At 49.9% G+C, this 12,685-nt stretch overlaps 1 protein-coding gene and 1 long non-coding RNA gene across 8 annotated transcripts in view; one reads left to right on the plus strand and one right to left on the minus strand.

Moving 5' to 3' along the window:
- Chst13 (carbohydrate sulfotransferase 13) overlaps positions 1-9,232 on the minus strand; it is a 28,550-nt gene extending 19,318 nt beyond the window's left edge. For 2 of the 7 annotated variants that reach the window (XM_087181994.1, XM_021265992.2), the window contains exon 1: positions 8,823-8,947. Coding sequence is in view for 1 of the 7 variants with exons in the window: in XM_021265991.2 (XP_021121650.1) it covers positions 8,823-8,922 (100 nt within the window). In the remaining 6 variants the exon portion in view is untranslated. Of the gene's footprint in view, positions 1-1,638; positions 1,831-3,486; positions 3,629-8,718; positions 8,962-9,058 lie in introns of those variants that run through there. The other 5 variants (XM_087181996.1, XM_087181995.1, XM_087181997.1 and 2 more) reach the window with 5 other exon arrangements.
- On the plus strand, positions 8,921-12,202 carry LOC110351059 (uncharacterized). Its single transcript, XR_002398065.2, has 3 exons — positions 8,921-9,074; positions 9,522-9,631; positions 9,923-12,202. It is a non-coding gene; the product is annotated as an uncharacterized LOC110351059 (long non-coding RNA).
- Positions 12,203-12,685: the final 483 nt, after the last annotated feature.

Here is a 12,685-nt window from a genome sequence, read left to right on the forward strand (position 1 = left end):
AAAATGGGCAAAGAATCTGAATAGACATTTCCCCAAAGATACATAAATGGCCAATAAGCACATGAAAACATATTCAACATCACTAGCCATTTGGGAAATGAAAATGAAACTACAAGGATGGCTATAATAAAAAATAACAGCAACAAAGATGTAAAGAAATGAGCCCTTATGCATACATCACTGGTGGGAATATGAAATAGTGTAGTTATCATGGAAAACTGTGGTAATTCTTTTAAGAATAAAGCACAGAATTACTGTATGATCCAGCAATCTCATTCTTAAAGTATATACCTTGGAGAATTGAAAACATGTTCACACAAAAACTTGTGCACAAATGTTCCTATCAGTGCTATTCATAATAGAAACAATCAAAATCCATCAATAAATGGATAATAGAAATGTGATGGCCTGGGGGTGTAGTTCAGTGGTAAACCATTGGGCTAGCATGTGCTTTGTCTTGAGTTTCATCCCCAGTGTCACAAAAAAAAAATGTGTGATATATCCATAAATGAACTGTATTTGGTTATAAAAAGGAATGGTGTACTGATTCACTTTCCACTGTGGATGAACCTTAAAAACATTATACTAAGTATAGAAAACATTATACTAAGCAAGAAACAAAGGGCCTCTTACAGTCCATTTATAGAAAATGCCCAGATTAGGCAAATCCAAAAAGACAGTAAGATCAGTGGTTACCAAAGGCTGGTGGGGAAGGGTTAAGCATTGGGGGGAATGAGGTGTCACTACCAATGGCTAATGTTCTGGAATTATGTAGTTGCACAAATTCTGAATATGCTTTTAAAAACCCAGTGAGTTACACACTTTAAAAAGTGAATTTTATGGAATGAGAACTGTATGTCAGTAAAAATATTAATCATGAAAATATATCCAGGACTATTTAATATCAACTTAATTTACAGATTAAAATAAATTCAATAGCTATCTTAATTTATTCTTGATTCATATGAGCATTGAATATACATAAGAAGATGCTCAATAATTCATATACATATATATAGAGAGAAAAAAGAATGTATTTATAAGGAGAATAAATGTTTCTCTAATCCTTGATCTTCAACAAAATGAAAAGGGCCAGGGATTTAGCTCAGTGGTTCCACCTCCTGCCTTGCAAGCCCAAGGTCCCAAGTTTGATCCCCGGTACCAAAAAAAAAAAAAAAAAAAAAAGAAGAAGAGAAAATGCTGCTCATTAAAAATGTTCAAGAATTCCTTAAGACCAGTTTTTGGTACAGATAAAAGTAGGAAATGTGATATACTGACCTGCTGGAAAAGTGTCCTAGATCAGTGGTTCTCAAATTTTAGTCTGAAACACATTGCCAGGCTCCATGCCTAGTTTTTGGTCCTGCAGGTCTGGAGTGGGGCCTGAGAAGGTTCAACAGTGATGGGCAATGTAGTGCTCTTTGAGAACCATGGCACTGGTACAGTGCCTGGCATATAGTACAGACTATGTACTCAATATAGAGATGGGTAGAAAGAATGAATGCCAAAGCTGAACTTGCCCTGGCCTCCAGAACCCTGCTGGGCATATCTGTAGCCCACTGTGCAGGGGCCTCTGCCTACCTCAGGCCCTTTCTGCACCCAGACCATGTCATGTGTCCTTGGAACAAGGACCCAGCTCACCTGTGACTAGGGCATTTGGAGGCAACTGAGGCCCCGGGAAGCTCAGGACCTGTATATATCTTGGAAGTCACCAATGGTCCAACACTTGAACTTCTGCCTCCATACTCAGACCCAGGGATCTCTGTTGGACACATAGCTGCCCTCCTAGCAGGTAGACACATCCCAGGAACACCACTGTCATCAGAGAATGAGCTGACAGGAGAGAGGAAATATGTTGGCTGGTCCCTCAAAGTAGAAGGAGGCCTTGGGCTTGGGACCAGTGCATCTGGCCACTGCCACAGGCCTAAACATAGCAGCAGTCCTCACACATTGAGCTAGCATGCCCCCTTGCTAGGGCAGCATCTCTCACCACCAGGAGAGAAGATGAGTTCTTCTTGCCATTTTGCAGATTAGCAGTGTTCCTGTGGTTGGAGGTCACCAGTAAAGCAATCTCCTCAGGGGTGCAGCTAGGGACTGAGCTAGAGCTGGTGTCTACCAGTCCAGCTCTGTGATCAAGGAGCAGGAGAAGCAGCTCACAGTGACCAAAAAGCAGCCTGAGTACTCCAGGGCCCCCGGGCTCAGAGACTCCTAACTTTCCAAAAACACTACCCTTTACCCAAGGCCTCTCATTTCCTGGCCAGACCGCAGTCTGCAGCAAAGTGGGTACCATAAGAGCAGCCAGTGGGTGGTGGATGAGATGGAACAGGCACCAGAGAGAGGCCCAGAATAGCTGTGGTCAATGATTACAGGGGTAGGCTGCCTCTATGCAGCTCCACTCCTGCACAGCACATAAACTACAGGGGCCCTGGGCCTGGCAGGATGTACAGGCTGGCCATAGAGGGCATGGATAGTAGGGTCAGAACAAGGGTGCCTTGAGGATCCCTGGGTCCAGCCCACTGGAGACAGCTGGGGATTGGTCCCAAACAGCTACACTAGGACTCCTGCTAACACCACTCCTAGTGCCCCAAGCCCACCTGGCTTATGTCCCCAAGCCCCTCTGCTGGGCTTCAGATCCCAGGCCCCCTGCCAAAGCCATGGTGGCACAGATAAGCAGGCCAAGGAAAGAGATGGCAGGCCCTTGTCTTTGTAGTCTGGGAGGGGCCTGGGCTGGATCTATAACTTCAACCACCAAGAGCAGCCACAGGGAAACCACGAGCGGTTTCTGCTTTGAAGAAGGGAACACAACTGATGAGAGGTTAGGAAGCTGGGGGGGCGGGGCGGAGAGAGAATATGATGGGAGAGATGGAGGTGGTGCCAAGACAGAGACAAGGAGACAGCCATACAGGACAGGGACCCTAGCTAGGAAAAGAGAAACACAGACAGAATCAGGGAGGGGCAGGATGTTGAAACAGTGGCACTTCTGAAAAAGCCCAGAGCAGACCAGTTGGCTTTGAAGAGGTAGGAAGTAGTGGGGGATGAGCCGTTATGGAAACTGGCAAAGCAGGCAGGTCCCAGCCTAGTGTGTGTTCCAGTGTGTGGACCACCCACCATTGGTGGCACCCAGATCCAGGCTTCATGGTCTCACTAGAGGTGGGCAAAAGCGTCCCAGTGAACACAGCAGTCAGCAGAGGGAGGCAGGCTTTGCCCAGGTCCTCATAGTGCAGGAGGTACCTGGGGCATAATGGCAGGTTCCTCAAAATTCTGGGATGGGCAATCTCTGCACTGTGCTCAACACTTGGTATACATGGGTATCCTTCCTCCTAGCAGGTGGAAACTATTGTTGGCCCCATTTTTCAGCTGAGGAAACTGAGGGTCAGGAAGCAAAGAAATTTGGCCGTGGCCTCAGGTCATTTGCTGTGCCCAGGCAGGATTTGACCCCAAATGACAGACACCAGTTTCTGCCACCCTGCCTCTTGGGGACCCACTCACCCTGCACATGACCCTATCCATCCTCATCGTGCTCGTGGACTGGTGGTCTCTGTTTTACCGACTGATGAGAAAATGCCAGCTTGGGGAGGGAAAGCAAGCATCTCAAGGTCACACGGACCATGGCGGGACACAGATGGGACACCTGCAAACATTGCGTGGTTAGGCCTTCTTGCCAAATAAGATAGCAAATGAAATGCCACACAGATAAGCCTGAAAGAAACAAGATAATCATCTTTGACCCCTGCCTACACCCTGCTAAGGAAGGGAGTAGGGGTGAGGGCACAAGTCACAGTTTGGGGTAAGATACTATTTGGAGACTCCCCAGGTCTATGTGCAGAGATTACAACACCAGGTTTCTGGTTAATAAGTTCTAGCTGGTCAGTGTTGTAAGGCCAGGGGAGCAGGTACAGCTGGGCCCAAACAGCACTGACCCCATGAACAGCTTGGCCAGCAGCCACCAGGGTCTTCACTGCTCCACTCCTTCCCCAAAGGGGCTATCAGGAGCGAGCTGGCTGCCTGAGCCAGGATCATTTTTTCCCATAAACCAAATGGAAAGAACTCTGATCTGACCAGATCATTCTTAGGTATCATCCCATCTGCTCTTCCTCTAGAACTCTCAGCACCCCTACTTTCACCCCATCACAGCGAGCCCAGGCCAGGCTCCCATCAGCTTCCCAGAACACCCACTGAAACCTCCTCACCAGTCTCCTATTTCCACTTAGTCCACTTAATGATCTCAAAATCTACTTGGCTTCCCACTTGCTTGGCTCACAGCAGATTCCTTCCCAGGGCCCCTCCAACACAGGTTTACTCTTCCCACCAGCTCACTCAGCTCTAGCCACAATAGTCTTCCCTTTTGCCTCAGGGCCTTTGCACTGGCTGTTACCGCTGCCTGAGATGATTTTCTGGAAATTTTCACATGGGTAGATGCTTCTCATTGATCAGACATTAACTCAAATATTGCAAAGGAAGCCTCTCCAACCATTTTAAAACAGCACTCTACAGCAGTTTCTTACCGTGACTGCTCTCCTTTTAATGTATTCAGGGCACTCATCAGTGCTGAAATCATCTGATTTATATGTGGGCTGACAACTCTGACAAGGTAAGTTCTATAAGGAAATGGGACTATTTCATCTTCGCATAACTCCTGCACCTCAGCCAATGTTAATGACTTTATTTAAAGACTGAGAGTGCCTCATGGCCATAGGGAGAGCATCCCAACTCCTAGCTTGTCATTCAAATCCATTCATGACCCAGCCCCAACTTACAGTACTTTATTGGCTCCCACCCCATCACTTGAGGGATCCTGAGCTTTACCCACAGGCCATTTTATTCCCTCATGCTTTTGTCTGTGCTACTCCTTCTGTCTGCAATTTCCTTTCCTCATTTCTCAACCCAATGCCCCTGCTGTATGGAGTGGAAAGGCTAATCACTTCAGATTTAGTTTATGATTTAATTTCTAGCCGCAAAACTTCCTGTCTTGAGTAAGTCTTCCTTTTCCTTGATCTCAGTTTATCTCCGCTGCAAAATGGGATTTCTGATTCTTACTCTTTTGAGCCACCCATCCTGCCAGCTGGCCTTTACTCAGAGTGCTTTCTGAAGGGGCCTCTGACACTCCAGCAGCAGGGTGGGCCACTGTGGATTTGGCAGCTACTCCCGCTCTTCTTGCTAACTCACCTGACTGCCCTCCAGAAGAAAACCTGCCTGAGGCTCCTGGATCCCTCCTCTCACCCTCTCCAGGAAGAATGTGGAAGGAGGTCTGTGTTAACCCATGTTACTTCTGGACAGGAAGTGCTGGGCTCTCAGAAAAGGTACAAGGCCTGGAAGAAGAGGGCAGCAGCCTCTGAAGGAGGCAGCTGGGGGCCTCTGCTGGAAATATGCCATTTCTCTCTCTGCCCCACTCCCTTCCATGCCATCCCTCCTCTGAGCCCAACTTTAGGGCCATCTGGAAGTCACCTGAGGCTTACACTGGTTCTGAGGAACACTTGTGACATTCTAGAGGTTGTGGAAAAGGAGAGGAGGGCAGGGCAGGGAGGGTGGGGTCTAGCACAGTAGAGCAGCCAGGGAGGGATTTAACATGTCACCATCATGGCTTTTGGTGGGTGTGTCTTGGGGATAAAGGATACAGAGTAGAGATTTGGGGTGGTAATATTAAAAACATAAGCTTTGTGAGGACAGAGATATTTGTTGAGTTTTGTTCCTCACCATTTCCCAGTGCCTATAGCAGTGGTGGCAAACCAATGGTACACATGCCGCAGTAGGCTGTTACCATTGAAAACTCTAAAAGGTTTGCCATCACTGGCCTAGAGAGACACTTGGCACCAAAAGGCACCGAGCACATTTGTGGTCTTTGGCACACCCAACCACAGGAAGCACAGTCACCATAATGTCAGGGCAGGGAAACCAAGGAACAAAAAGGCAGGAGGGGACCCTGGGGATGACAGTGGAGCTGCCACAGGGACCCCAGTGGTGAGAGTGTGAGGACAGCAGGGTGTTAGGCAGTGCCCCTCCTCCCCAGACCCTGAGCTCTAGGTCATTGTTGGTGTTAGATCTCAAGGGAATGCTCCCCAAAACTAAAAGGTCTCTGGGATCCCTGGGGCAGCAGGAGCCCAGGCCTGAACTGGCAGCCCTTCAGTGCTCCCTTGCCCAACAGAGTGACACCTCCTACTCTGAAGAAGAACAGGACAGTGACAGGCTACCTGCCTAGGACAATAGGTAGAAATTGAGCCTAAGTGGCAGGGGATGTAGCTTAGTGGTGCTGCGCCTGCCTGGGAAGCACAAGATCCTCAGTTTGATCTCCCAGTACCAGAAAAAAAAAAACAAAAGGTTAAAATTGTTTCTGGGCCCTGGAGCCCTTGTGCCCAAGAGGACTCTGGCCCTCACTGGCTACAAACCACACCCTATCAGCCCCTTCTAATTTGGACATGGCTACAGGGACACCAAGCCTCACTGAGGTCATGGGCAGTGGGTCCTCCTGCAGCGGGACAGGCCTTTCCCTGAAGCCATTTCCCCTCCCAGTGAGCCACCCAGTGAAGGCCTCTGAGATCAAGAGCTTCAGCTTGGGGTTTGGGAGGGAGAAGAGCCAGGGGGGTGCTTGGATGAGTCAGTTTGATTAACTCTTGCTTGCTCAGGTTGCCTGCCAAGTTTGGAAGGCTGGAAACAGGTTGTGGGTCTAAGAGAGTCTAATAGAAACAGAGATTCTGGGAGGTGGGAAGGGCTCCTCTACAGGAGAAAAGAGCTGTTTCAATCCAGAAAGAATGGAAGTAGGGGTCAGCAGGGACCTCCCAGGCCAGACAGAGTGAGACAAACCTGCTGAGTGTGAAGGTCATAGCCAAGGGTAGAAATGCAGCAGGGCAGCTGGGGCAGGTTAGGCACCTCCTTCCCACAGGCTTGGGGAGGCAACCATGTGTGGTCATAGCAGGGCCATGGTCATATACAAGGTGGAATGACCCAAGATCTTATGAGTGCTGAGATACAGCCTGGGCAAACAATAGGAAGGAAGAATATGAGTCACCTTCTTAACACCTGCTCTCCCTTCCTCCCACAGGGCCATCTTCTGGGTTTTGCAGGAGAGGAGGGAGGTCCAAAGGAGCAGAACCCAGGTAACCTTGGCTACCTCTCTTAAACCTGGGCAAAGGAGGTGGCAGGAGAAAGGTGTCCCATGGAGATGTGGAGACACAATGACAATGCACAGAGTGTCACTCAAAGATGCATGCCCCTCTGCAGACAGCTCCCCAGGACCCAGACATTTGAGTGTCTTCTCTCTCACACCAATTAGGGGCTGATCCCTGAGAAGCTGGAACCACTGTGCCCTGCCCTGTTCCAGGACTAGGTAAACATTTGTCAACTGAATGACTGGGTGGACAGAGACTGTGACAGCCACAGACACTGGGACCACACCCAGACTGCCCCAGAGGACACTCTGTTCTGCTAAGACATGATGAGCACCTGCACACTAACAGCCAGATCACAGACAGGGCCATGGGGACAGGGGCTGGAAAGACTGACTTTACCTCCTTCCCACAGGCTTGGGGAGGCAACCATGGGTGGGCATAGCAGGGCCATGGTCACATGGAAGGTGGAATGAGACAAGATCTTATGAGCACTGAGGAGGCTTCCCAAAGCTCTGCACACCTACCTGCTAACCAAACTCTAGCCGCCACCCTACTGGCAATCAGGGAAAGTTGAGGAGGAGAGAGAGGAAAGCTCCCACCCTGGGTTGGGGGGAGCTTAGTGTAGCTCCAAAGAATTGCAATCAGCAAAATTAGAGGCTTGGGACTAAGTACCTTCTTCTTGCCTGTTACCATATTTAAGGTTTCTTTCCCAGATACCCTGTAAGGACTTAGTACCCATTTTATAGGTGGGATCACTGAAGGCATGAAATGGGAAGGAAGGCCACCTAGCAGGTAAGGTTTGTTGAGTGACTTTCAGTCCACTTGCCTGGACCCAGCTGGATTCCTCCACAGGTAAGTGCCACCCTGAAAACAGCTTCCTGGGCCTCAAGTCTTGGGTCACCCTCAACCCCTCTACTCCACTGTCCTTATGGATGCTTGAGAGTGGGACCATCTGGGAGATCCCAGGTTCTCAAAGAGCTCACACTGGAGGTAGGGGAGTGAGCAAAGACCACACACACACACACACACACACACACACACACACACACACACACAAACACACAGAAAAACAGCCACCCAGATTAAGGTGCTCCCTAACACCCTAGATCCAGGCAGATCATGGAGCTGGAACTTAGCCATCCACACTAGTCCCTCAACCTCTCTGGTCTCAGTTTCCTCCTTCAGAAATGGGTTGATAAGAGGGTTTGAGATGACCCAGGCACTCAGCCCCACAGAGTCAAGGCTGGCTGCCTCAGTTTCCCCCCAATCAGGCCTTCAGTGGGTTCAGCACAGCCCTTCCCAGGGTGGGGCAGAGCGCTCCAGGACACAGAAGATGGCGCAGATGGATAACAGGAGCAAGAACATCAAGCTGCCCCTATCAAAGAGCTTACGTGGTGGGGCTTACATAGCTTACATGGAGGGGCTTCTCAAGGCTGAGAGTGAAGTGCAAAGCCAAATGCCCTCCACCACCCACAAATGGCCTTCGCCTCCAAGTACAGGCTGCGGACCGGAATGGTCACCTCTCCCAGGGACTGGGAGGTCAGTTCTGAGGGCTCGCAAGATTCTTGCTGGGGCGTGCGTCTACAGCTTTTCTGGGCCCTACCAGCCCCTCTCCTACCATTCCTGCTCCCCAGCTGGGGAGGAGAAGGCAGGTGTCCTCCAAGACCCTCCAGAGGTCGGACTGCAGGTGGTCGGGGGCGGAGAGACTGGGAGGGCACTCACCCAGGCGGAGGGCGCGGGGCGCAGTGCACAGGAGCAGGAACGCGGCGCCTAGACACGCGGTCACCAACCCGCGCCGCCGCCAGCAGCACCGCCTCCCCATTCTGTGCTCCCAGCTGCCTCTTTTCTAGGCCGGGATGTAGTCCTCTGTTGGGCAGAGGGTAGCGGTTCAGAGCCCTAGGACCCGCCCCAGGACCAGCAGTTCCCAGCTCGGCCGGATCCGCCCGGGTGGCGCGTACCAAGGCTGCGACGCGGGTGAGCAAGGGCTGTGTAGGTTTAGGCTGCCCGACCCCGGCCAGGAGTCACTAAGACTGTGGGCCGCCAGAGACGAGGAGGTGGGTGCTGGCTGACCATGCTCTTGGCTCTCACGCCGTGCTCCCAACCACCACCTGATAGAATGGGACTACAGACCCCTACGTGGGGCGGAGACTGGGGGAAGGAGCCCCGCCGCCGGTGAGGCTCCGCCCCGTAGAGTTTGCCCTGGAGTGCCATCACCTACCCGAAGAGAAGCGTGGTCTTCCTGGAGAAAGGAAGGAGCAGACCCAACCCAGGCAGTGACCCCTGCCTTTTTGCTGCCTTAGTCACCAGGGGCCCAAGGAAACAGGCTCCCTGTCCATGACTCCTCCAGGATCTCCACCCCCAGTGTCAGACAGAAAAGTGTCTCTTCCTTTCCCTAAAGCCACCCTGTAACCTGGCCTATAGAGTCTCCAGGCCCGGCCAGAATCCTGCTCATACAGGTCCTGTCCACAGTCTGGAAGGAAGATGGGGCCTGAGTCTTGGCCTCCTGTACCCAAAACTGTTCTGGGCACCAGGTGAGCACTAGAACTTACTGAGGTCTCTTGAGCTGGGAGTGGGCAGCGGGGAGCCCTGAGCCTAAAGTGCAGCCTTTGGAAGATAAAGGAAGGGCTGGAGTGACAGAGCACTTGCTGAACTTGTGTGAAGCCCTACCTTCCATCCCCAGCAATGAACACATAAAAACAAAAAGAATAAACGCACCCAGCTAGACCTGCGGGGTGAGCAGACCACCCATGACCCCGTGGTCTTGCTGCCCAGAGGTCAGGGTGTCAAGGGAACTAAGGGAACAACTGTTACTGTGTGCACAGGTCTGCGTGTTTGAGCCAACAGTGAACAACGTCTGTGTATGGAGTAGGATACGGCCTTCAACTACAGTTTTTAAACTGCTCTTGAAAAATCCAGTGACTTCAAAACCTCCTGTGCCACTTACCGCTGTGTGAGATCAGGAAAGTTACCTAACCTCTCTGTGCCCCAGTTCCCTGTACAATGGAAAAATACTAACAATCACAATGTTGTGGAGATTAAAGAAGTCACAGGCGATATTTGCAACAGTGAGTACGTGGAAGCACTTAGTACTAGTAAATAATTAATTTTATAGTTACTGCCTTGCAAATGACTCTGGTTCCTGTTAAGGTGGTGATACAAAAATTCTTTCCTCTTACACTTAAGTTTTAAAGGGCCATTTAAAGGAAGAATATTAAGCAAGTAATAATTATTCTGGCTTTAAAATATAAGTGATGATGGTTCTCAAATAGCAGAGGGGTGGAAAGCCCAACTCACAAATAAAACCATAAATTCCTTATGTGGGACATGGAGCACGCCTGAAATCCCAGCAGTCTGGGAGGCTGAGGCAGAAGGAACACAAGTTTGAGCCCAGCCTGAACCATTTAGCAATTTAGCAAGACCCTGCCTCAAAATAAAATATTTTTAAAAAGACTTTTAAAAGGTTCCTTATCATGACTCTCTCAGTTTGAAGAACCTCCAGCTCACCCTCAGCCTGGCCCAGGACTCAGAGATTAGGAGTTATCCCTATCCCTTGTCATCAGCCTTCCTGTATTCCCTGAACCCAGCCCCAACCCCTGGAGAAATCCTTGTGTTGTACGTTTATAGGCCGCCACCTGGTGGCCAATGTTGAAAAAAACACCTCAGCCCGTCATCTGCAGATGTCCCTGGAGAGTTGGCCCCTGAAGGCTCCCTGGGAAGATCCTGGGTCTTGGGGCACAAGGGTGCCTGACTAGAGTTCCAAGACTTAAGAACTTCCTGGAGAAATTTTCCTCTGTATCTTCCTGCCCTTCCACCAGGGCTAACATTCACTCCATTCATTCAGATACCTACATCCTCTTTATGGGGAGGCTCCGATAGAGTTCTCTGGAGTTCAAATTATAGATGGGGGCATAAAAATGGAAGTAAATAGCTATGATTGGTGCTATGAAGAAAATAGAGCTTGTTAAAGGGATGGGAGGAGTATCTGATGTGATCAGAGTGGGAGGGGCAGCCCTCAGGGTGGAGATGACATGTGAGCAGAGGCAGGACTACAGGGAGGAATAAGGCCCAACAGCTGTCTGGGGAAGGAGTTTTTCAGAGAGATATCTCCTGTGAAATGTTAAAAAAATTAATTTAAATTTTTAATTAAATTTTTAAATTGTAAATAGCTCATTTAAAAACCAGGACATTTCACCAAAACTACTGGGATTTTTGGCTTCTCTTGAGCCATCTGTGGATGAGGTCTCCTGCAGATGTGAACCCTAAGACAAGGGCTCAGTACTGAGAATTTAGTGAGGATCTGCCTGTTAAGGGGATCAGGGAGTGAAACAGAAGGGAAAGCAGCCTGGAAAGACACGATACCACCCTGGCGGGCAGACCTGCTGGAACTTGGGAGACCAGGTGTGCTCCCCATAGCCATTACTCCCTCCCCTGGCTCCTGGCTGAGGAGGGGCTGCCAATTTCCCAGCCCTGTCTTTCTGGCCTCTGTGTGGGGAGAAGCAGTTTGGGGGCACCAGAAGCCCATGAACAGACAGACATAGGTGCTGGCCACTGGGGCCCAGGCTGTATGCAGTGCTCAGGAACAGGGGGTATGACAAGGACACCTGTGTCATTCAGTTTGTTCTCAGGCCTTACATGAGTGCCTGGTACAAGGAGGGGCTCAGTCAACTGTGTTGAAAAGATGGAGGAACAGGAGGAATGGCAGAAGGCAGGCCTGAGTGGCTTCTGCTGGCCACCCTTCTAGGCACCCTCCCTGTGGGTGATACCTCAGATCCCAGTAAGGGAGAGAGAGACAAGGAGGGGGAGATTTTCCTTGTCACTCACATACTCAGCACATCGTGTGCTGCTCATCAGTTCATATGTGAAGTTTTCAGTCTATCAACAACCAATTTTTCAGCACGATGTCCTTGAATTCAACTCAGTTCCAACTCTGCCTAGAGATTGCACTAGATCCCACCATTAAAGACTCATTCCCACAGGGTGGTGCCTACTTCAGATGCCAGTTGAAAGCACAGGTTGTGACCTGTGCTTCTGCCCTGGTTATAAATTGGGGTTCCTGTGAACGTCTCCTCAAGTTTGATTAATTTGTTAATTAATGACTCAAGATTCAGGGAAACACTTGACTTGTGTTTACAGGTTTATTATAAAGGACATTACCAAGGATACAGATAGACAATCACATGGAGGAAATGCACGGTATGTGGTTTGGCAAAGGGGCAAGTCCACTTGAGATGGGCCACCTTCCAGGAATGTCCAGGCATTTAGCTAGCCAGAAGTTCTCCAAACCCTGTCCTTTGGGGTTTTTGTGGAAGCTTCATTCACTGGCAGGACTGATTACCTCATTGGCCATTGATGATGAACTCAATCTTCAGCCCTTTCTCTTCTCTGGAGGTTGGGGTTGGAGGTGGAAGTTCCCAGGCAGCCAGGTGCTTTTGGGAGCCCATCAGGAGTCATCTCACTCGGGCAAAAGATGCTCCAACATCCTGGAAATTCCAAGAGATTTACCAATTCATTGTCAAGAACTCTGGGGCAAACAACAAATGTCAGAACCAAAGATTCTCCTGGTATTCCTGTCTACAAAGGTTTTA

The sequence above is a fragment of the Heterocephalus glaber genome, unplaced genomic scaffold (assembly GCF_053883595.1).
Source record: "Heterocephalus glaber isolate CG9 unplaced genomic scaffold, H.glaber_assembly_v1.0 deba00001472, whole genome shotgun sequence".
In the NCBI taxonomy this organism is placed as follows: Eukaryota; Metazoa; Chordata; class Mammalia; order Rodentia; family Bathyergidae; genus Heterocephalus; species Heterocephalus glaber.